The sequence below is a fragment of the Dermochelys coriacea genome, chromosome 2, assembly GCF_009764565.3.
Source record: "Dermochelys coriacea isolate rDerCor1 chromosome 2, rDerCor1.pri.v4, whole genome shotgun sequence".
Taxonomy (NCBI): domain Eukaryota; kingdom Metazoa; phylum Chordata; order Testudines; family Dermochelyidae; genus Dermochelys; species Dermochelys coriacea.
Genome location: NC_050069.1, coordinates 246,506,450 through 246,531,741, shown reverse-complemented (window position 1 = coordinate 246,531,741; position 25,292 = coordinate 246,506,450). Strand labels below are relative to the sequence as shown.

At 41.7% G+C, this 25,292-nt stretch overlaps 2 protein-coding genes across 15 annotated transcripts in view; one reads left to right on the top strand and one right to left on the bottom strand.

The window, feature by feature from the left end:
- LOC119850748 (phosphofructokinase, platelet) overlaps positions 1-8,935 on the top strand; it is a 79,703-nt gene extending 70,768 nt beyond the window's left edge. For 5 of the 12 annotated variants that reach the window (XM_038389212.2, XM_038389219.2, XM_038389211.2 and 2 more), the window contains 7 exons: positions 942-1,106; positions 2,223-2,284; positions 4,180-4,291; positions 5,940-6,039; positions 6,429-6,434; positions 6,841-6,946; positions 8,399-8,935. In XM_038389212.2, the coding sequence (XP_038245140.1) occupies positions 942-1,106; positions 2,223-2,284; positions 4,180-4,291; positions 5,940-6,039; positions 6,429-6,434; positions 6,841-6,946; positions 8,399-8,552 (705 nt within the window). In that variant the 3' untranslated portion in view covers positions 8,553-8,935. Of the gene's footprint in view, positions 1-941; positions 1,107-2,222; positions 2,285-4,179; positions 4,292-5,939; positions 6,040-6,428; positions 6,498-6,554; positions 6,947-8,398 lie in introns of those variants that run through there. The other 7 variants (XM_038389218.2, XM_038389217.2, XM_038389214.2 and 4 more) reach the window with 3 other exon arrangements.
- Positions 8,399-25,292, bottom strand: part of PITRM1 (pitrilysin metallopeptidase 1) — a 47,387-nt gene continuing 30,493 nt past the window's right edge. For 2 of the 3 annotated variants that reach the window (XM_038389210.2, XM_043509581.1), the window contains 6 exons: positions 24,794-24,865; positions 24,030-24,142; positions 17,890-18,015; positions 16,165-16,310; positions 14,117-14,219; positions 8,399-10,653 (listed from right to left, as the gene is read on the bottom strand). In XM_038389210.2, the coding sequence (XP_038245138.1) occupies positions 10,560-10,653; positions 14,117-14,219; positions 16,165-16,310; positions 17,890-18,015; positions 24,030-24,142; positions 24,794-24,865 (654 nt within the window). In that variant the 3' untranslated portion in view covers positions 8,399-10,559. Of the gene's footprint in view, positions 10,654-14,116; positions 14,220-16,164; positions 16,311-17,889; positions 18,016-18,441; positions 23,895-24,029; positions 24,143-24,793; positions 24,866-25,292 lie in introns of those variants that run through there. The other variant, XM_043509582.1, reaches the window with a different exon arrangement.

The following is a 25,292-nucleotide window of genomic DNA, read 5'->3' as shown; positions in this document are numbered from 1 at the left end:
ATCTCCTGTGCTTCCTGTAAGCCAACAGATTTCCTCATAGTGAACAACATTTCCTACCCATTCATAGAATCATAGAATCATAGAATATCAGGGTTGGAAGGGACCCCAGAAGGTCATCTAGTCCAACCCCCTGCTCAAAGCAGGACCAAGTCCCAGTTAAATCATCCCAGCCAGGGCTTTGTCAAGCCTGACCTTAAAAACCTCTAAGGAAGGAGATTCTACCACCTCCCTAGGTAATCTTAGATAAGATGTGGTTTGAGATCAGTTTCCCATAATCGGTATGTGTTTATAGACATGAAGTAGGAGAAGTTGGCTCTGTTGCTGCCAAGTCATGGAAATTTGCATGAATAGCCCTCTGGATAAGCAAACCGTAGATCAATAGAAACCTAGGACTTCAGTCTCGTAAATTCAAATTGTAAAGACAACTTCTTAGGAAACTTAAAATTCCTCAGTATCAAAAGTGATTTCTTCAGTCATGTGCACAGTAAAAAGTAGAGACTGACTAAATTTGGTTATATGCCAGATCAGAAAGCAAACTCCATTTTTATATCTCTACAAAACTCCAATATAACTACTCCAAAGCTTTAAGAATAAGAATGTGCCGTGAGATTAGTTTCTCCTTTAACATTTTCAAAAAGCAGCCAGATGGAAGGACAACACAAGCAAACGTGACATTACCAAGACACCTGATTTTGAATATAGTGTCCAAGATGTGACCTGGAAGAAATATTTTCCTCCAGAATTAACAATTGACATGAGAGTGTATATGTGCATATATAGTGTGTGTGTGTGTGTGTGTGTGTGTGTGTGTATATATAATATAGTAATGCAGTTCAGAAATCTTATTATTGTAATAAAGAATCACATAATATATGATAAATATCACAGTTGAGAGTCTGTTCACGTTTGCGTATGTCCCTAATGTTCTGTGCTTTGGTTAGACATGTGATCGCATCAAACAGTCAGCCAGTGGAACCAAGCGTCGTGTGTTCATCATTGAGACAATGGGTGGCTACTGTGGTTACCTGGCCAATATGGGGGGCCTTGCTGCAGGTGCGGATGCTGCTTATGTCTTTGAAGAGCAGTTTGATATTCGAGAACTCCAGGTATGCAGCTCAATCTTACTGAAATAATGTCTTGCTCATTTGTATATAGACTTTCAAAGAGTTGTGAGTATATAGTATTTAATATGTACGTTGTGTTGGTGTAGTTGGTTGGATGCTGTTTCAAAAGGGTGTATTAGCCTGCAGCAATAAGTGGCCACTTTTAAATGCATACGTGACACCTTCACCCCAGAGAATTGGAATATTATGCCAGTGTTAATATATTTTGTAGTAGAACTTGTGGCCAGACACTCCTCATTCATGGCATCAAGCACTGACCGCTGATGGCCAAAAATTGAAACATTGTTACCACAGCACCATTAGGTAGAACCATTACATATTTATTCTTTTACAATCTGATTATTATTACATTGTAATTGGATGGAACTGGAGCAAAATGAAAATGCAATAAAAAAAAGAATAAAGGGAAATACTTTTTCACACAATGTGTACTTAAACTGGAACTCCTTGCCACAGGGAGGAGTTGACTCCAAGAATTTAACAAGATTTTTAAAAAAGAATTGGGAATCAACAATATCCAGTGTTAGAATTAATGACAACAGATTTTGGAAGGCATTTAAGCCTTCATGCTTCAGGGCCAATCTCTTAACTATCAGACCAGGATGAGCCCTAACGGGAGGGGCAGATTTTCCCACATCTGCCTATTGCTGAGCTCTCTCACATTCTTCTGATGAATCTGGTGCTAGCCTTTGTTACAGATGGGATACTGGATGGGATGGGTCTGGGGTCTGATTCAATCTAGCAATTCCTATGTTGCTCTGTAAATAAAGTCCAGTAGGTGCTGCATCAGTGACATGCAAATGAGCTAAAGAGCCTATTGAAATAACACTGTTGTCTAGACATATGATGAAGCTAAAAGTTGGTGGTGGGTTTGGGGGAAAGAGGTTAATTTTAAACCAGGACCAGTAGCTTTTAACCCATCCATTATAATTTGTCCTGGAAGCCCACAACATTATTGGTCAGGTGGATTTTCATATTACAGAAGGGATTTCTTAAGTATTACTGTGCACCTTGGAATCCTTTATAGAAATTTTCTTGGTGAAGGTGGCAGTGACCATCACATTTGTTTTAGGATGCTTTGTGTGACTCTGTTTTTAGGCTAATGTGGAGCATTTGACCGAAAAGATGAAAACCAGCATCCAGCGTGGTCTAGTGCTGAGGTGAGCAAAGGTCATTTTGTTAAACTGCACCATCAAAACGAGTAATGTTTTACAACCCTCACTGCTATGTAAAACCCATGAGCAGTCTCCAGTTAGTTAGTTAGTTTTTAGTTATAAAAGAAGGGATTCTCAGTGGAAGAAAAAGCAGAGCTTAGAAGCAGATATAAAAACTGTTAAAATCAACACCCACCCACACACACCCATTCCCATTTTAACTCTTCACATCCTGTTAATGATTTGGGTTATTAGATTATCCTTCCAAATGCTGCACAAAGTGTTATAAGGAGGCTGCACAAAGGTCTCATCATTTATTTTACTACGGGTGAAATTCTCCCCTGTGCACAGAACCAGCACAAGATCTATGCAGCTCTGAAGTGCTATTTAGCCCCCAGAATACTTATAAAGTGGCACACGGGTCCCATGCCGGCCCTCTGCAAATGGATGAATTCCACCCCCATTCCTTAGACTACATGTTGTATTGGAGACCATAGCAAGCTAAGCCTAACACAACTAAATAAAAGTTTCCTGTGTGTTAATTAGAAATTGACTAGCTTTCCACCTGCTTTAATCTTACTGCTCTGTGATGATGTTTTTGAACTATTTGTTTGCCCCTTAGGGAGGATTCTGGTCTGTCTTTTGCAAAAGCAGCCAAAGGGATGTTAGCAGCAGCTCTGTCTGCCTAGTTCTGCAGACAAGCTGGATATGTCTTTAAATTGTTTAGGGTATTGTGGCTTGATTTATAGAAAAGTGTCAACATATCTTTACTGGTCCAGAAATAATCTCCCTCTCTACCCTCCTACATGACACCAAAACTTAGTCTCCATTCAGTTTATCGATCCACTTTTCAAAACCCTGGACCTCCTCAATCTCAGGCCAAGGCCATGCTCTGTAGAAGTTCAAGAAGGTTCAGTTACTGTCTTTCAAGTTAACCCTCTGGAACTCTTCCACAAGTGAACACAACCAAGTTGTGCGGAAAGCCTGTAAATAACTCATGAAACATGTAGTTATCAAGTACTGGACATTTCGCAACAAAAGGGTTCTAGAGTTTCTCAGGCAATCGCTGATCAGCATGGTATATGGTGGGAACAAATGAGAATTTATAAAATCTACTAGTCTGAAATCCAGAGTTTCCATCATTTCTTCTGAAAATATTTATTGTTTAAGCTCTGATACTGGAGCAAATGCCCTCTTTAGCCCAGCAGTTTGGGAAAATCTTTTCTTCTTGGCCTTACCTTGCCTAGGAAAAACAGGGTGTTTTAAAACAGGTTCACTAATGTCACATGTCAAAATCCTAGTGTAGATAAGGCTAATAAGGGTTAAAATTCAAATCGCCTTGTCTACCCAAGGGCTCTAACGTGTTACTTAACATATTTAAAAATTGCACCTTTCTTCCTAGTGTGCACAGCCTTTGTTAGTCTGTGACCTCCACCTCTTTCATGGGCATCACTTTTCAGCCTCCGGGGCGATAATCAGTTATAAGAGGAAATCGCCAAATGCATTCATCTACCCATTTCACTTAGTTCAGATATGCTCAGGCATTAGAAAGAACAGATGAGGGGCGGGGGAACCTCAGATGTCTATAGCCTAGGGCATCGGCTGTGTATTGGAAAACAGGTTACAGTTCAGCTGTTCAGGTCTCTGTTGTAATTCAGTAAGCTCAGACATTCGAAGTATTGGTTTGTGGCAGAGCAGAGACACAACTGTGTGTAAAACAAACCTGTGGGAGAGTTGGCGAGGGAGGAGGAAGGTGAAAATACACAAGGCTTGCCCCTCGTTTGAGGGCAAGAGGATAACAGAGTTGTCAGGTGTGGGACATGTCCCCTCCATCAGTGACTGTGCCTCTGTAAAGAGATCTGGTAGTTAATAATGTGCTTGTTGTTTTTGTCTTGTTATAGGAATGAGAACAGCAATGAGAATTACACAACTGACTTTATCTACCAGCTCTATTCTGAGGAAGGAAAAGGTGTGTTTGATTGCAGAAAGAATGTATTGGGCCACATGCAGCAGGTAAATAAGGTTACGAACTTCCCTCTGCATACAGCAGCAGGATTAATTTAGTGTGCGTGAACTGCTGTTGCCATTCCAGGATTACGCACAAGTCGTCCTCCTTGCATGCACTCTTTACCCTTTAGACAAAATTAATGGTACTAAGAGTTTCCTCCATTGTTACTATCAACTCCCAACCCATTTTTGGAGGGGTGGAAGAGGGATAACTTTCTTTTGCAGAAGGAAATTGCAGATTCCCTCTTCTATTGTCTCCTTTTTTATTCTCCCCATTCCTGATTTTTAAAAAAGTGTGCTGCTGTTTTTTAGTAGCCCACTCACTGCCTCTTACAAGACCTCCCTGCAGCTGCCAGTTCAAGAGCATCTCATCCCTGGAAGAGAAATTTGTTTCCTAGAGAACTTTTGTGCTAATTGTTCACGTTTCCCCATCCTATTAATCTTCACTATGATTGGCTTTGCCCTGTATAGGACTCCTAGCTAGTGCATCCCACACACCCAGATAGCACACTAGTCAGCAAATAGCAGTATGAGAGTGCATACGGGCACAAGGATAAGCAACTAGAAAACTTACAGTGGAAAGGAGGGCAGGTCTAGAGAAAAGGGTGTTTAATATGGCGCTCTAGAAGTGACTGAAACTACTGGTTCACGTAAACCATAAAGTTTTAATTTCAGATTTAAAGCTTCACATTTTTATGTTTGAAGTCTTAACCCTGTGCCAAAATTACACAACAGTTTCCCTGCCGTGTAGCTACGTACATTATATATTTGATATATTAACACTGTTCCCGCTTGTCTTTATTGTATTTAGAACTAAATGCTAAGAATTTCAGTACATGCACCCAAAACAGGTTATACATAGAAATGACAGTAGAATCTGCTTTCAGAGTATACAGTTAGATCCAGTTAAGAGTCCTATTTTGACAGCTGGAATAAGAGCAAATAATGGTACATTATTTTGGTACACAATGGTACAAAATTTTTGTATTTTGTCAAGTTCTGTGTTCCTATAGACGATTTAAAGCCCCTAGTGTCTGCGTGGTAACAGTGTTATAGATGCACGCACTTGGTAGTGATTGGATGACAGAGGCTAGAGCTCTCTTGATTACAGCCTCCACCTGGTGACGCAAGAGTGCCAGTGCCCCTGAAGCACTGGCCTGGACTATTTGCTCCCTCACCAGTTCTTTATTCTGTCCTTTATTTGCTTCTCTCCTTGTGTGTATATTGCCTTTCCTTATGCTTTTTGAGCTTGCTCTATTGCTGGAAGTTGTATTGTGCCATGCTGCTCCAGCAGCACCTTGCAGAAGTGAGGTAGAAAGTACATACAAATAAGCACATTGCTGAAGAAGGGGGATGACTAAGTCCCATTGACTTTAATGGGAATTAAGCATGTCTTTATGCACGCATTGTGGAATTGGGGCCAGTAGCTCAAACTGTCTGGGCAAAGTCCCTTCGAGACTCCCACATCGGGAATTCTGGGGCTAAGATAAAGTACTGGTGTGTGTTTAAAAAATATGGAGGGGGGGGGAAGAGGAGGATAAGAGGCCCAGCAGCCATAGAACAGAAATGATTGGTAGAATGGAAAGACAAGAATAATGCTCCTGGTTGGTGCAAAATTGCAGCTAATCTCCAATTACATTTTAAACTTTGACAGGGTGGAGCACCTTCCCCATTTGACAGGAACTTTGGGACAAAAATCTCTGCAAAAGCTGTACAGTGGATCTCAAAGAAACTGAAAGAAACATACCGAAAAGGTGCAGAAATATTTATGGTTATTTACTATCTTTCTCTTCCTTTTATGTTAACTCCAGAAAAGCCAGCTGCTCTAGCCCTTCAAGACATTTGTGGAGTCTTTCAATATAGTAATGGAATACTAGCTTAGCATCTGTGGTTATAATGTAGTTCTTCCCATCTTACCCGGGCTTTGTTATAGAATATTGTTAATGTGTTTCTAGGTACCAGTGCCAAGAATATGTCTCCTGAAGAAAGTTTGATACCATAAACAAGGGTTGTCTTGTATCTGTTTTTCTATGATGTGCTAGCATAACTAGTTTTTTTATGCATTTAGAAATTGATAGTTTTATAGTTACATGTATTCTTCCTTTTTTTTTGTTTTGTTTCTTGGTGGCTGCATGGGACACAGAAGAAGGTAATATGTCTTCTTTGGGATTTATTTCATCAGCTTCATGAAGCAATCTATTGAATAATAAATAATAATAATAATAATAAATAATGAATAATAAATCTATTTAATCTAAATAAATTTTAAATAATTTAAAACTGGAAGTTAAGGCTGCATCACTTATTTGATTAGTAGTTAAGTACATTGCATCTTTACTGCTCAATCATTAAAACTAATAAACCACAACACAGTGGAGGTTTCCCTAACACTGTTAATCAACTAATTCAGACGCTGCTATCATTTACTTGAAGACTTCAGTAACTCAAGAAAATTAAGAATCTTACCAGAAATTCACTCCTAGATGCATTTGTTTATTACAAGAAAAGGGGTGAATTTCCCCCAATAAAACACCATTGCCTTGTCGTTTTTATAGGAAAAGTGTTTGCCAACACCCAGGACTCCGTTTGTTTGCTAGGAATGCGCAGACGCAATCTTCTTTTCCAACCTGTGGTTGATCTTAAGGATCAAGCAGATTTTGTGTAAGTGAAGGCAGCTCTGTGGGGCCCGATGAGTCCAACTTCCAATTCTTCTTGTTCATCCCTCCTTCCTTGCTCCATGTCAGACGGTAACTTCACTACGTAGCCCCAACCTACCTTTCAGTGTTGCCTCCTACTGGCACTCGGCCTATGGTGGTGGCCTTGGATCACCCCCTCATCTGCTTTTCCCACAAGCAACTTCGTGCTTTCTCCAAGCTGCCCCTTTTGCTTGAGAAGAGCTTCCTGTGAGACTTCAAAGCTACCACTGTATCCTCTTAAATCCCTCCTCACAACCTGTCTTTGCTGCAATGCCTGCAAATCACTGTCTGGTATTGTTTAGGGTGGCAACCCCTTGTGCTTAGTGAGACCAGTGTTACAGCTAATTTATAAGTTTCAGAGTAGCAGCCATATTCGTCTGTATCCGCAAAAAGAAAAGGAGGACTTGTGGCACTTTAGAGACTAACAAATTTATTTGAGCTTAAGATTTCGTGAGCTACAGCTCACTTCATCAGATGCATTCCAATAATTTATACATACTCAGCCACCTCTATTAGCATCTTGTTCTCCCTAACCCTCTCCCATCTGGCTTTTTATTAACTTGTTGGATTTTGTTTAATTGTTAGTCTGAATTCTCTGGGACAGGGATTCTTTGCACAGTGCCTCGTGCAATAAGATCATTACATCATGCTGCAATAGAAATAATGAATTGTTTAGAGCTTGCTGAGATGGGAGAGTTAGCTGGCAAAATAGCAAGATGGAATTCATGCATGTTCTAAGGCTGGGATCGGCAGCCTCTGGCACACGACCTGTCAGGGAAATCTGCTGGCAGCCCAGAACAGTTTATTTACCTGCCGTACCTGCAGGTTTGGCTGATAGCAGCTCCCACTGGCCATGGTTCACCATTCCAGGCCAACGGGGGCGGCGGGAAGCAGTGCGGGCCAAGATATGTGCTGGCCACCACTTCCCACAGCCCCCATTGGCCTGGAACGGTGAACCGTGGCGAGTGGGAGCTGTGATTGGCCGAACCTGCAGACACTGCAGGTAAATTATCCGTCCTGGCCCACTAGCGGATTTCCCTGGTGGGCTACGTGCCAAAGGTGCCGATCCCTGTTCTAAGGCTAGCTGGAGAAGTATATGAAGGAGGTCAAGATAATTACTATATGCCACAACCTCTCTCCAAAGTATTGTTAAACTAAAAAGCAAATGCACCCAGTTACTAACTTAATTTTCTACATTCCTGTCAATGAGTGTAGATGGCAGCATTACTCACGAAAATGAACCTAAGAATCATTGAATCCAGCAGAGTTGGTCATTAATATATGCTGATAAAAACTGCCCTTGTAAAACTGCTTATAATTTGAAGTTTAATAGTGAATTTGGGCCTTAGGGATACCATCAATGGGGTCGTTTACATAGAATAGCTTTGACTTTTTTTCCATCTCATCTTCTGCACAGGCACAGAATTCCTAAGGAACAGTGGTGGCTGAAACTTCGACCTCTGATGAAAATTCTGGCCAAATACAAGACTAGCTATGATGTTTCAGATTCAGGTCAACTAGAGCATGTAGCCAGGCACAGCCCAAAAGAAGCAGAAACCGGAGCCATCTAAGAAGAGACCATTATTTTAGATAAAGTTGTAATAGATCTATGTTGTGCATAACTGCTTTAGAATATTGATTACATCTATGTTTGGAACATTTAAATTATTGTACCAGCACTTTATGTGAATTCAGAAATGCAAATGTCAAGTTCCTTGCCCGGTATTATCCTAGGTTTAAAGTAGACCTTAGCACCTAACTTACAAAATACCAATTATTGGCCTGATCCTTAAGTTTAACACAATTCTATGCACTCAGTGTGATAAGTCATTCATCTAGCGCACTTTATCTCAGAGATAGAGACTATACTCAGAATATATGTAGAAGGCTAATTTTGTGTCAAGTTACAGAGTGAATTTATGTATCCAAAGTGGAATAAAAGTATTGTTGCAAAGCATATGTGTGACTTCACGTTATCCTAAAAGCTAACAAATTACAGGTAACGGGAGAACACCACTGAAGAAAATAGGAGCAACTTTTATTTGCATTCTAAAAGGAAGCAAATAGCTGCTCTTTCTTCATTTGTAGAACGGCAAGGGGGATTAAGAGCAGGGCACCTGCAGATTTTTGTGTACCTCATCTGCACAATGAAGCTCCATTAATTTGAACTACGCCCCACACCTCCCCTAGAGAGGAAGTAACACACTAAAAATTACTATTAAAGGCAATACTAAAGCTGTTAACCCTGTGAAGATGGCGGTTAACCTAAAGGACACACAAAGGAGGTTATGTCTACATGGCAGCTGGGAGATGCGATTCCCAGCTCATGCTAGCTTGGCTCAAGCTAAAAATAGCAGTGTGGCCATCATGGAATGGTTGGTGGCTCAAGCTTAACTTCATGAGATCATGCTAAAAAGTGTGGATGTAGCTGCTCTGGCAGAGGCTCAGGCTAGCCACCTGGGTCCAAGACTGGCTGGCTAGCCCCAGCTGCAGTGTCCACACTCTTATGTTTAGCATGCTAGCTCAAGTGAAGCAAGTCTGTCTACCCATGCTGAGAGGCTCACTCCAAGCTGCAGCGTAGGCATACCCTAGAGGTCACACTCACTAACCTCAGCTTCTCTCAGACAATGGGGCAACCCTCAATCACACCCAGGACTGAGGGCTCTTTTCTGTGATCAGCTGAAACATTTGAGACCAGGTTATAACCAAGATGATTAAGGTTATGGTTGACACAGCAGTTTTTTCTCCCCAACACAATTGTGGTTGTCTCACAACATTTAGCTGTCGAACCTTAGCCAAAAGATAAACAGGACAAAACAGCACCCTGAGAACTCCATTCAGTACTGGGAGGAAGAACAACTGGCCCAGGGTCACACAGGTTGGAGCACCATCAAAATAGTCCTGTTATGAATAAAACCATAACTTTTCCCCATCCTGTAGCTATCAATTAGTAGCCTTGAGTTGTATAGAGACATGTTTTGAGCCAACATTGCCACTCTATCATTAAAAATGTAAGTTGTAGTGTAGACAGAATACAATGTAACAAGAACAGTTATGGAGAAGCCGAGTCTTGCACAACTTAATTATGGAAAACTCAACACACTAGGAAAGACTTGTGAAGTACCAGTGTAGGTGTAAAATCTGTTTATGCCTAACAGTGGAGGTTTAAAAATAGATATTGTAAGAAAACATGATTTAAGCTAAACATTTTAAAATTCAAGTCTTAGCTTGGCTTTTACAAAATAGTGTATATTTAGAAGTTTTTAAAATCCACATCTTCATGCAGCAGTTGTTAATTATGGAGGAACTGAAGAGTTGCTTTAGCTATAGCTGAACAAATAGATTTCATTCTTAAATACAATGCAGTTGTAGAGATGAACCTTCTTTGGCAGAGTTAATTTCTTTGAGGAAAGACAGCTGAGGGGCCTGTTGCATGTAAAGTACAGAAGTTGTATTCACCTTTCACTTGGACCTTAGCTTGAAAATTAAAAATTCTAATGTGCCTTAGTCACTTATGAATTGGCTTGTTTTATTTCTTTTAAGCCACTGTCAGTAACAAACATCATTAGTGATAAATGTTATCGTTTGACCCAGGATGGATCTTTGGCAATGTGTGGATTCTCTGGGCCTAGTACAGCCAGTCCTCGGGTGCTCTTCCCACCTGCAAGGTATCTGCAAAAAAGAGAGACAAATTATGAAACGGCACCACATAACGATTGAAGTGCAAGTCACATTATACTCAGTCTGACAGCACCCTGACATGTTCAGATGAAACCTTTCACCTATACAGTACCTTCTGAATTAAAACTCTTCCTTTCACACATACCATTCCATGTGTCTGAAAATGATATGAATATTGGAGGAGAGTACTGTTCTCCTTAGACATTACAGGAGAAAACATGCACAACTAATGTCAAATATTCTCATTAGGGCTACACTGTACCAATATGCCTAGTTTTAAAACAGATTGGTTTGAGCTAGTCAATTTTTGTTTTGAAGTATCTGAAAAAAAAAATCTGTAAGGTGTTTGTTTCTCCTTTCTCCCATAGTTGATGCAGATCCTCATATTTTTCAGCTCTGTGCTGAACCTAAGCAACAGAAAATAGGGGCACAGATGGGCAATGTCAGTTTTGACATATACTCTACCACCTTTCTTGCCCATGGGAGTGGATCTCTCCTTTTCTCCCAGACTGAACTCTAACTCACTTTAGCCAAGACAGAGAATAAATCGGTTAGTTACTGTAACTGGGGTTCTTCGAGACCCTCTGCCCTTTCATCTCTACGTTTCTTCCCAACCTCACTTGGGATAACTAACTTAATATGATGAGACTGGAGAGAACAATACAAAAGAAGTGCACACTTGGTAGCAGAGCAAAGGGCTACCACAAAGAGCACACGGTGGCAGGATGTCACTTTCTTAAAAGGAAATAACATTCTAGCCCATTAACAGCATGAACACTAGTCAAACTGGTAAAGATGATTTACGCCTCCCTGTTTAAGAGGCACTTGGCACAGCAGTCTCTTGAGATTCAACATCCCTCAATCGTAAACAACATTTAATTTTTTAAAGGGTCTATATGTTTCTATGAACAAGAATGAGACTGACAGTCAGCATGGAATAAAAGTTGCAGAGAGAGAGAGTGAGAAAACCTGAGTGAGTGAGATTCCCAAACCTAAAACGTCTTTTGTAGGTGACAAATCTGAGGAATTGTCACAGATTGACATGTCACTAGAGGAGGTTTTGGAATTAACTGAAAAATTTAACAGTAACAAGTCACAAGGACCAGATGGCATTCACCCAAGAGTTCTGAAAGAACTCAAATGTGAAATTGCAGAACTGTGGTTTGTAACCTGTCCTTTAAATCAGCTACTGTACCACCAATATTTAAGAAGGGCTCTAGAGGTGATCCTGGCAATTACAGGCCAGTACATCTAACGTCAGTACCGGGCAAATTAGTTGAAACAATAGTAAAGAATAAAATTCTCAGACACATAGAAGAACATAAATTGTTCCGCAAAAGTCAACACAGTTTCTGTAACGGGAGATCACGTCTTACTAATCTATTAGAGTTCTTTGAAGGGGTCAACAAACATGGACAAGGGGGAATCCAGTGGACATAGTGTACTTAGATTTCCAGAAAGCCTTTGACAAGGTCCCTAACCAAAGGCTCTTATGTAAATTAAGTTATCATGGGATAAGAGGGAAGATCCTGTCATGGATTGAGAACTGGTTAAAAGACAGGGAACAAAGGGTAGGAATAAATGGTAAATTTTCAGAATGGAGAGGGGTAACTAGTGGTGTTCTCCAAGGGTCAGTCCTAGGACCAATCCTATTCAACTTATACATAAATGATCTGGAGAACAGGGGAAACAGTGGGGTGGCAAAGTTTGAAGATAATACTAAACTGCTCAAGATAGTGAAGACCAAAGCAGACTGAAGAACTTCATTGGAAAAAATAACCCCAATTATACATACAGTATGATGGGGCCTAGTTTAGCTACAACTAATCAGGAGAAAGATCTTCGAGTGGTCATGGATAGTTCTCTGAAGACTTCCATGCAGTGTGCAGCGGCAGTCAAAAAAAGCAAACGGGATGTTAGGAATCATTAAAAAAAAGGGATAGAGAATAAGACGGAGAATATCTTATTGCCCTTTTTAAATCCATAGTATGCCCACACCTTGTACAGATGTGGTCCCTTCATCTCAAAAAAGATATAGTGGCATTAGAAAAGGTTCAAAAAAGGGCAACTAAAATGATTAGGGGTTTGGAACGGGTCCCATATGAGGGCAGATTAAAGAGGCTAGGACTTTTCAGCTTGGAAAAGAGAAGACTAAGGGGGGATATGATAGAGCTACATAAAATCATGAGTGGTGTGGAGAAAGTGAATAAGGAAAAGTTATTTGTTCCCATAATATAAGAACTAGGGGCCACCAAATGAAATTAATGGGTAGCAGGTTTAAAAAAAAAAAAAAGAGGAAGTTCTTCACTCAGCGCACAGTCAACCTGTGGAACTCCTTGCCTGAGGAGGTTGTGAAGGCTGGGACTATAACAGGATTTAAATAAGAACTGGATAAATTCATGGAGGTTAAGTCCATTAATGGCTATTAGCCAGGATGGGTAAGGAATGGTGTCCCTAGCCTCTGTCTGTCAGAGGGTGGAGATAGCTGGCAGGAGAGAGATCACTAGATCATTACCTGTTAGGTTCACTCCCTCTGGGGCACCTGGCATTGGCTACTGTTGGTAGACAGGATACTGGGCTGGATGGACCTTTGGTCTGACCCAGTATGGCCATTCTTATGATCTTAAGACACTAATTACACAATAGTAGGAAGAAACTTCCCTGTGATACACACTCTCCCAGCAGGTATTCAAGAAAGGTGCAAACATCTGGTACCTCTTGGAGCCAAGATCCCTGTCCAGGTGGCCCATTCACCTGACATATATAGTTCAGTATGGTTTAGCAGATGATTTTATACCAGTGGTTCTCAAGCAGATGTATATGTAGCCCTTAGGGTACCAAGAGCCCTTTTAGGGAGTACATCAACTCATCTAGATATTTGCCTAGTTTTACAACAGGCTACATAAAAATCACTAGTAAAGTCAGTACAAACTAACATTTCATACAGACAACTTGACTATACTGCTCTCTATGCTATATACTGAAATTTAAGTACAACATTTATATTCCAATTTTATAAATCTATATATAAAATGAGAAAGTAAGCAATTTTTCAGTAATAGCATGCTGTGACACTTTTGTATTTTTATGTCCGATTTTGTGAGCATGTAGTTAAGTGAGGGGTAAATTGGGGGTATGCAAAACAAATCAGACTCCTGAAAGGGGTATAGTAGTCTGGAAAGGTTTTGAACCACTGATTTAGACACCTAAAAGCAGGCAAAGAATGATAGAACTGGGTATAGAAAAGCAAATTCATCTCCAAAGGGACTAAATCTGGAGCCATCTTGTTTGAGCTGAAAGAACAAACAGTTTCTGATCCAGTCAGAAGCAGAACAGCAATCTCAGCAAATTAAGAACTTCAACAGAGTTCACAAACATCAGGCAGATTTCAATCTGTCAAACTCTTACAAGGGATCTGGGTTTACTTGCATTTCTAAAATGAGCACAGACTCACTTGTTTGCCACATCGATCAGGTGATCACAGCTGACAGCAAAAAGCTGCTCCCTGTGTCTCTGCTTCATCTCATCTGTGATGCCATTCAAGAAATGATTCATTCCTAAAAGTAAAAACGTGACTTGGTAAGTGTACTGAGTCTCTCGCATCGAAGGATAAAAATCAGATACATGCACTGAGTACTCCAAAGCAGGATAGCTGGGAGAGAAATGAATACAGTTTGCAGCTAGTTAAGAGCTCCACAATTCTAGGCTCGTCATAAAAAGTACAGTACAAATGTCTAATTGTTAACCAGTGTCAATGCTAGAGCTGGGCAGAGAATGGATGTTCCATTTTGTGGAGAATTTAAAAAAAAAAAAGTGTTTTGACAAAATCAAAAAAGTTTTGATTTGAACTTAAATACAAAATGCAAAAAATTTAACCAAAAAGCCATTTGGAAGGAGAAAAAAAAATCTAAATAATTTATGCCAAAAGTGTCAAAATGGGACATTTTGACATTGTCCGAACTTTTTCCCTTTTTTCTCTCCAAATAGAATTTTGGTGAATTCAGAATGATTTCATGAAGGTTCTGATTTTAGCAACCCTGTTATCCAATGGAAAGCTGTTCTGTCAAAGTTTTGCAACCAGCTCTAGTCAATGCTGTTAAGACAAAGATCTGACCCACCTTTTTTCTCTATATACGGTCTACATAATTCTGCAAACAAACGCTTCTATATACTTACAAGAATCCTGTAACAAGAATCACTTCAGTGATCAAACAGGTTAAAAATAATCACAGAGGTACTTCTTGACACTGCAACTTATGACCCAATAGGGGAACATTAAGCAATCACCATACATTTGTGGCTCTACAGCTCCATTCAACTATCTCTTCTTCTCTCCACTTCTAGCTACTGGGGAGGATTTTAAGGGTGTTCTCTTTCCTTTCCTCTAAACTCCATCTCACTGGAGGAGCTAGGAGGCAGCCTCGTTCATTTCCTCAGTCCTCAGGAATATTGCTATTTTCAGTGCTTCACTAACTTTGCCTGATACCAGTTAGAGTGTGAGCAGCTCCAGAATAACCTGTGCACTGCACAGGAGTGCCAGGCAGCTCAAGCACCAAAGGAGGAGAATCATTACCCTCTCTCAAGCCACCAGCATGCGACATTGAAGCATTTTGCTCACATACGAGCACCTGAAAATTGGCAGTGCCGAGCCTGTTTTCATTGTTCAAGCTAACAGGCAGAAAAAGCCCATGAAGGGTGGAAAAGTAAACAATTCTTGAAGTTTTTTTTGTTTAATAACCTAAATGGCTTGTGTTAACCCTTTGCAGACATACACTGATCTTTAATCTTAGTGTTCCTTTATTTATACTTAAGGAATGGAGTAGGTGCCTTAACTTTAAATTTTGGTTTGGATTTATCAGCAGGGGAGAGCTGTTCTCTCAAACTACAGATTTTGAACTGTGTTTAAACAAAGTTCTAAAAAGAAAAGAAGCTACCATTCATCATGATATCCAAACATGCAGCTAATTTTACTAAGTTATTTACACTTAGTACTTATCAAGTATCTCCAAAGCACCAAACAAATTTATGCTTTCCCCATCTTTAAAAATAGATAACCTAAGGCAGAGAGGTTAAGCAAATTCAGGATCAGTGTACACATCTGTATATTATACGATATATAATCCATACACTTTTCCAAGTATTCCATTTAACCAACAGACCTATATGATTTTCCTATGTGCTAGAACAGGTGCAATTTTTTTTAGACTGAGAACGACAGGTTAAAGGTTTAGTTATTTGAGTTCCCCCTATTCTCCTATGACAATATTATTATCACAAGCAGCAATGAGAACATTTCAGTGAAAAGACATTACACGTGTGATCTTTAAGATGAGCAGTAGCATCTTGCTGTTTTATAGAAACTAATCCTTATGTAAAATCCACTGAAGCCAAACATGAGCTTATGAAAGGGATTAGATGAGCAGACTAGGAATCATTCACTTCCTTCTAAGCCTAGCTAGAAACTGGATTCCCTTGCTGGGAAACTAAGAACATAGAACATACCTTTGTCTGAAGGAGCTATAGGAGCATCTACAGCTGAAAACACCGCAAGCTTGGCTTCGTCAATGTCTTGCTGTGCAAATTCCCCAGACTGAGCCCATTCAGCTGCTTTTTCAAAAGTTGAAAAGGTTGATATAGAATTTGGATCCCTAACAAATTAGAAGGAATTACTTTTGTATTACTGATTACAACCTGTGTCTGTACAACTTTTAATACATTTGTTTTTAAACCCACTGCCTTTCATTCAAAGATTCCTAATCACTCACCAAATTCTATAACTACATCTAGACCACACACACACACACACACACACACACACACACACACACACCCACCCACCCCATATTCGATGAAGGCAGCTGCCTTCATACAGCAGGTAGAAACACTATACAATACTTTGAGATAAGGAGTATTTTATTCAACAGAAGTTATAGCAGATTGTACTTAGGCAGAGTGGGCCAAATTCAGTAGTGATGTAAATAGTTTCTAAGCTGGTCATGAAAAAGGTACAATTAAATGCAAGTGCTAACTCAGTGTAACTTGCACAGATTTGGCATTCAGCAGGTGTGAAAAACAAAAAAAAAAATCTACAGTGATGTATTATTTGGGGACCAAATTTAGTGCCTGGCATAAGCAGGTGTAACTCATTAGTATCAATATCAGTTATGCTTACTCCAAGGATGAATTTGGTCCATGAGTTCTGAGCATGGTGTAGCATAAGGTGGGATGGGCAGAGGTTACACCTTGCTGTAAAATTGCTTTTCCTGCTTACACCCATTTTGCAAGCCTACTGGATGTCCAAAATTGGTGAAAATTACAGTATGTCATAACTCTCACCTGCTGTTAGGCTGACAAATGCTTACACCACCACTGAATTTAGCTCAGAGTCTTCTGTCGGAGCTGTGCTAGGCTGCATGCAACCCATTAAATTATTTAATTAGGTTAAAACAGTGGGCATATTCCCCATCTCTGGTGAAGAATCATGGAGTTAATTACCACCTGGTTTGGACCTCTGTTTCAAGTCTAAGATGAACAGCAGAAGCTTCAGTAATAACGTGCCTCATAAGACCAGACAGAAACAATTGTTCAGGGCTGATACAAGGAAAAAGTGTAATCTATTCAGTCACCAGCACCACTTTCTGCTGTAATCAAGTCTTCCTTGGAGGTCTCCAGCCCAATCATCCCACATGGAGTCAGGTCTGGTTCTGCTAAGGAGCGGAGAAGCCAGGGCTTTTGGGAGAAGCCAGTTTAGATCTACATGTCAGGAACCTCATTACCTCCCACAACTACTGTTCTTAAAATGCCTCAGTTCCCTCTCTTCATCCCCACTGCCAGGCCAGGAAGAAACATGCTGAAGCTGGCATACAGTTGAGGCTGGTGGTAAAACTGGCACACTAGTCACCACATACACTAAGTAAGGAGGCAACAGGGTAACAGCTACTACCAAGCTGGGATGAAGTGAAGCCTAGGATGTGAGAGGGGTTTTACTGAATCTTGGAAGGAGCAAGGAGAAGGGGAGAAAGCCAGAAGCCAAGTGACAGATCTCAGCGATGTCAGCAGTAAGCCACCTCTTTCCTCATCTCTAGCTCAAGCCTCATTTTCTTGTCCTATTCAAGTCACTTACACTCCTGGCAGGTAAAGTTAAATTGAGCCTGAAATGATGGCTGCATATGCAGAGACAATGGCTACATTTCATAGACAGACTCTACATAGGACACCCAGTGTTACCTGTAAGAATAGAAAGTGAATATGCCACTTTGACTGAGTGTAGCACCTCCTCCATAAGCACCTCCTTTCTCTCTGATTTCCCTATGCAAGAATTTAGCTGTCATCAACCGTGCAAGGATCCGAAGGCTGAAACAAAAGATTAAAGCAAAGGTGTTAAATCTTCCCTCTGGCTTTTGGTATCTAATCTACCACCTCTCCTCTTGACCAGTTTTTTTTTTTTTTCCAAAGATCTAAGTTATACAAATGAAATATTCTTAATTGCACCCTACAGTAACAATGATGATTTAAACACAAAAATGAAGAATTTTAAATTGTGCCATCTTCAATACAAAGTCTCTTGATTTCTCCATACTAGAATAGCACTACCACTATGCTCCCTAACTTCCCTAAATTGTTTAAATTTGATCTCTCTTCAGAAATGTAAAGTTCTCTAAGCCACCTATTTTCTCCAATATGTCATCATATACACAAAGCAACAGGATCAGAGTGTGTAGGATTCTCCTTCAATTTGGAAGTTATAATTCAGTTAGTTATTAGTTATAATTGCTTTTGGTACCCAAATTCTAACAACGTGGCAAATTCTGTCCTTGTAAAAAGACTTCAGCAGGAGTCGAGCAGAAACAGTAGATTTTGATCCAGTGACTCCACCCTCCCTTACAGAACTTGTTAGAACACAAGCAGGTGATATTTTTAGGCAATTATTTAAACACAATTAGATTAACAGCTGTGCAAATACTGCCTTCTAGAGGATTTCTCATGAATGTGGTTCAAAATATATGGAGGTTACTTACCTGTGGTAGAAGTTCTTTGAAATAGGCAATTCCTATGTGTATTCCACAAATTGGTGCGCATGCATGCCATGCATCCAACTCTGGAAATTCTAACAAGCAGCGTCCACTGGCCCGCACACGCGCAGTAGTTCATCTCATGCTCCAGACCGAGGACATAAAAGGCAATGCAGGCCAATGGCTCTCCAGTTCCTCTTCTTACGAATCCAAAAAGATCCGAAGAGACAGAGGGTGGATACTGGAATATAGATTGGGACCACATACCTCAAAGAACTTCCAGTTGCATTTCTTCAAGTGCTGGTCCCTGTGTGTATTCCACATGTGGATGACTGACAAGCAGTATTCAGACTGGAGGCGGGGTGCAAGGATGCTTGAACTATTGCAGTTTCCACTGCTGTGTCCGCAGCAGAGGCTTGAACTAGCATGCAATGTTTAACTCTAGCTAGCCACCCTGGACACATCCAGAGATGGTACTTTGTGCAGTGATGTTGCAGAGGCAGCTTGTGCTCTGGTGGAAAGTGCCCTTACCCTGTCAGATGGAGGGATATGTATCAATTGATAGCACACAATGATGCCACAAACCCATTTAGAGATCCTCTTAGAAGATAGAGTTTGTCCTCGTGAACTCTTTGTAAGAAAGAGCCTAGGAGACTTCCTGATAGATTTGACCTGTGCGGGTAGAATGCTAAGGTGCGTATGATGTCAAGGGACTGAAGCTTCCTTAACAGAGGTATGGCGTTTTTGGAAGAAAAACAGGTAATTGGATAGCTTGGTTGACATGAAATTCCAAAATAACCTTGGGGAGAAATTAAGGATTCAATCAAAGAAAGACCTTTTCCTTGTGAAAAACAGTATACAGTTGGTCTGCCATGAGGGCTCCCATCTTGCCCATCCTTCTGGCTGAGGTAATAACCACTAATAATATGACAGGTTAAACATGTTGCCAAGGGTTCAAATGGCAGCCCAGTGAGTGCTGACAGTATGAGACTGAGGTCCCTCTGAGCCGTAGGTTTGATGATTAGCAGAAAGGTTCTAACTAGGCCTTTCATAAGCCTCAGCGCTATAGGGTCTATAAAGATAGAATGCCCATCTACTGCAGAAAGGATGACACTGTGTTGTTTAGGTGAACACCCTGACCCAAAAGGGATGAGTCTGTTACAATGGTGACTGTGAAGGTGGGAGCGACAAAGGGAAAGCCCACTCTCACTCAGAGACGACCTGTACCTGCTGATAGTGCAGGGGTTACAATTTAAATGTACGGCCACCCCCAGAACAGTTTGAGTCATGCCCCCTCCCAGGCAGGTCTCCCGCTTACCCTGTCTCCCTACCCGGAAAGTACCAGGCCCCCCCAGGAGCTCCCAGCTGTTGCTCCTACCTTTCCCCACGGTGTGCAGCTCACAGCTCATCGGCTCTGGCAGCTGCCACGCAGGGACAAGGCCTGGCCGTGCCAGGTGACCAAGCGAGACTGACAAATCTTGGCAGAAATCTGCGGGACACGTGACTTACGTACCGTCTCACATGTCGCCTCTGCTCTCACTTCATCTGGGTTCGACGATGACTCTGGTGGGAATAGTTACGCTGGTGTTAATGCGATCCTTTTCTGATGAGTAGACTGAACAGAGCAAGGTTTGTAGGCAGCATATATGAAACCTGGGGGAATGGGTCACATAAGTGCATGAGGCCATGTGGCCCAGGAGAAAAAGGCACATCCTGAGTGTAGTTCTTGGTCTGTGAGTAATCTGTACTATCAGATAACTCATTAGCTGAAATATTTTCGTGAGGAGGAAAGCTCTTGCTGTAGTGGAGTCTAGTGTCATTCTGATAAAGTTTATCTGTGTGGGTGTTAAAATAGTCTTTTCTTCATTTACACAGACTCCTACTGCTGCTAACAGCTGCTGCAGGAACAAAGTTGCAAACAGACCTCTGGGCCAGATCCACCTACAGGACCCAGGCACTGAGATACAGGAAAACCCGTATGTAATCCTGTCTCAATTGGGCTGCCACCATAGAGAAGACTTCTATGAATACTTTGGGTGCGATCATCAGTCTGAAGTCTGAACTGGAAATGCTCTCGCTCCACTAGAAACGAAGGAACTTTTTGTGAGACAGGATTCTTCATGTTGAGAGCCACGAACCACATTCCCTCCTGTGCTGAAATTTGACTTTTGAATAAAAATATTCAGCCATTGAAGGTCCAGAATGGGTCTCCACCCTTCATCTTTTCAGGGGCCTTAGAAGTAAGGGAAATAGAATCCCTTTTCCTTGACACTGAGGTGGTACTGCTCTATTGTCCCTCGTAGGAGGAGGGATGCCTGGCAAAGAATCACCTTGTAAGAGTGATCCTTGAAGAGGGACTTGTGTGGGGGGAGGAAGGGAGAAACTCTATGGAGTATCCTTGATGTATAATTTCTAGGACTCAACTGTCTGTCATGATGGAATCCTAATTGTGGATGAAAAGCATGAGGTGGCCCTCAAAGATCATGGGGGTAGAAGTGACTGGCATCAACAGTGGTAGATGGATCTCAACTATGCATCAAAAGTAGCCCTTGGCAGGTGACTGAGAATGGGCAGAGGTCATGGTAGTAGAGGTGGCTGAATATCAAGGTCTCTGAATCCTATCATTTATGGGGAGGCTGAGCGTTGACTGTGGAGGGGGCAGCCTTGGTCTATATCCCCGCCTCTGGTGCATTGCCCACGGGAGTGGGGTGTAAACGCCCAGGGAGTGTAGAGTCATCCAAGTCTTTCTACAAGTGTAGGGATGTGCCCATTTTCTCAGTAAACAAACTCAACTCATCGAAAGGCAGGTCCTGTTTGGTGTTCTGGACCCCCTTGGGAAGCTGTGAGCAGTGAAGCGAAGACTCATGCTTCATGACTATGCCAGTGGTTAAGTCTCTGGATGCAGTGTCAGCTGCATCTACCGCAGCTTGAAAGGAAGTCTTAGCCACTAATTTGCCCTCCTCTAAGAGAGACAAACTGGGATCTGTCATCAGAGGGAAGATTGTCCTTAAAATCCTATTTCACTAATGAGGCCTGATAGTTAGCAATACAGAATTGTAAGCTCATAGAAGATAAGACCGTTTTCCCCATAAGGTCTGATCTCTTTGAGCCCTGTCAGCCTGTGTGGTCTTGGGATGCTGTGACTTTGCTCTCTCTAGGGCTACAAGGGAGTTGTGCGCTGGGTGGGAGAAGAGAAATTTAGCCCCTCTGGCAGGAACATAATAGCATCTCTCAGCCCTCTTAGATGTGGGGATGCATGAGTTTGGAGTGTGCCAGACTACTCTGGCTGGCTCCATGACTGCCTTGTTAATCAGGAGCACCACCTTGCTTTGACCGGATGCTGGGAATCCTGGACCTCCTCCAGTGGTGTCTGGAGGTCACTGGCAATTGTATGAAATAGCTCCTGGTATTGCCTATGGTCATTCAGTGGAGATAGTGAGGATCGAGTGACGGCTTCATCTGGAGACAAAAATGAGTTTCCCGTCGATATCTGCACATCCGAGCCTATGTCCTCCTTCTCGTACTCCAACGGATCTAGTGGTGCCACGTAGGAGAGTTGTCGCAGGATTTGTGGAGAGATCAGGGCATCTTCCACAGGAATGCAAGGGCCCCCAATAAGGCCAAAAAGGCAGGATCAACTGCACGTGGTGTGGAGACCATGGCATTGTGTACCAGTGATCCCTAGGGAAGTCAGAACTGGGAAGATGGTGCTCAGATCTCCTTGACTGTCTATCATGGCTCAGCTCTCTACAAGGAGATGACAGAACAGCAAGAGCGTCCTATCTATCCAAGTCCGACAACTGCTCTCACTTCACTACCGGAGAACCAACAATACCGGAGAGTTGGAGAAGGGATGGCTCCAGTGACATCAAAACCTAGCTTTGTCCTCTACTGTGGCACTGTCCCTCATAAGCACCAGGCCAGAGAAGAGAAAAGACTGAGCGTAAGAGAGTGTAGTATAAAAGTGTCCATAAGACTTAGTGCTTGAAGCATTCCAACAGTCAGGACTGATGGTTCTTACTTGTCCCAGGGAGTTGTAGCCAAGTGGTCCTGAGGATGATGGGACAGTACTGAGGAACAATGAGGCCCAGCACTTCTGGATTGAGCCAGTGGGTGTCAGTCCTTGTGTTTTGGAACTGGAGCTACCAATGGTACCAACAGCTCCTTTTTGCATACTTTACCCACCAATCTGTGGGTCTTTGGTGGTCCTGGACCCATCAGATTTGCACGCAAATGCTCACCCAGCCTGGATGGGCTCAGGAAGGTATTCCTTCCCTTCATAGGCAGATCCAGAAGGGCATCTGTCCTTACAAGCATAAGAGAGTATTCCTCAGCCCTGTTCTACACTAAGGGGGGAAATCGATCTAAGTTACAGAACTTCACCTATGTGAATAATATAGCTTTAGTCAACGTACTTAGACCTACTCACCACGGTGTCTTCACTATGGTGAGTAGACAGCTGCCGCTGCCCAGTCGATTCTGCCTGCGCCTCTCGCAGCGGTGGAGTACAGGAGGCGACGGGAGAGCGCAGGTAGTGCAGACATACCCTTAGTCTCATGGGAAACCCAGGAAGAAGAATTCTTGGGCTAAGCAGCTTAGATTCCACTCTTAAGCTTGTGGTCGGAGGGGTGTTGCTCATCTGATGGGGCAAATGTATGGCGGGGGGGGGGGGTCTCCCTGGCCTGGATCAGAGGAAGGCCCCATCCTTCTCCATAAGGTGTTTTCTTAATCAAAGTTCACAAGCTTTGCAAGTTTGCAGCAGAAAAGCATGACAGATGCTGCACTTTGCATCAATACATGTCTCATCCAAACAATAGAGACAGGGTTGGTGATTGTCATTCATGGAAAAGGAACAAGGGCAGGGGAAATGGTTCTTGAACCCTAGGACTTTAAAGCACAGTCCCAGACCACAGGGAGGGAGTCCCTGGTTTGGAGGGGAAAAACCTTACCTATATTAATAGCTAACTATGCTAATATAAACTATACCCTGTTTAGAAATGTATTTACAGAGTACAAGTATAAAAGCTAGAGAAATATGTGGACACAGGGATTCCAACTCAGGCCATGCAGCAGCAAGAAGGAACTGGAGAGGTGTTGACTCACACTACCTGTTATGTCCTGGGTCTGACGCACAAGGTGAACTTCTGTGCATGCTTGGGCCAACGGACACTGCTTGTTAGAATTTCTGGACTCGGGAGCTTGGCGTGCATGCGCACCTACATGTGGAATACACACAGAGACCAGCACCTAAAGAAGAATTTCTGCATACATTCTGGTTAATGGTTTTCAGTCTAAAACTAGGTCAGTTTTATTTTTATGCACTGTGTCACACTGCTGCTCCTTTCTATTTCCCACCTTGCATAATCAGAAGCTGTGTAGGGAACAGTTCGAATGCATTCTCCAACATAATTCACTGGAAAGGGAAGTAGAAAATGTGTCTTCATCTGACATGGTTTGAAGGTAGGCTCCTGAGAGAAAATTGCATGTGGATTGATTAACATTGCAGTTAGAGATTTAAAGTAGCTACAACAATCCATTCATTTGAGAATATTATCACCATTGCATACTTCTTAAGAAGAGCCTGATGCTCTCCAACACCAGCACCCAAGCATTCAACCTAGCACTGGTTATTTTGTTAAAAAATGATGAAATTGTGCACATGCCCCCTTGTAATACATCAGACATACTGAATTGTCTTGGTCTACTACAGCACAGGGATGTTGTACAAATACTACCACATCATCACACTACACATTCTCAGTTATGCAATCCCTGTACTTTACTGGATTAAGAGTTCTGATTTGCATAACCCTCTCCTCTCTGCAACGCCTTCAGAACTAACTATTCATCCCAAATAACTCCAGATATTCAAATACCACAAAAATGAAATAAATAAATTACTCTTAGTAATCAGGGGTGGGGTAGGATGGATCAGATTTCATGGCCATAGGCTTAGGAAGTTCTGAGGACAGTATCCAATGACAGTGCAGGGTGAGAAAGCACAACATATTTCAGTTAAGCATGAGTAACTGGAGAGAGTACTGTTCACTGGAATAACTATAAAAAGGGCCAATTAGATCAGTCATATGATTAACCAAAGTCAAATAAACTGTACTTACAGTAATTAGTTTTCTTGTGATTTGTGAACAATTAAGCCTTTCCCTTCCAACAGGCACGGACACTGGAGACTTCTACAAATATAGGACTTTGTATTAGAGTTTCAAAAGTCAGAATAAGGAATATTACAAAAACTCCCCTGCTTTTTCCCCGTAGGGTCATGCACCTTTTGCCCTCTTTCCCCTACAAAGAACAACAACATCAAGGGAATTTGATTACTTGTTTCTACTTGCATTTATGAGGAAACACTAAAATGGACTTTATCCCATAGGTAACCTGGCAAAAAGCTGTGCCATATGATAACTTAAAGAAAAGGAGTACTTGTGGCACCTTAGAGACTAACAAATTTATTAGAGCATAAGCTTTCGTGAGCTACAGCTCACTTCATCGGATGCATTAAGCTGTAGCTCACGAAAGCTTATGCTCTAATAAATGTGTTAGTCTCTAAGGTGCCACAAGTACTCCTTTTCTTTTTGCGAATACAGACTAACACAGCTGCTA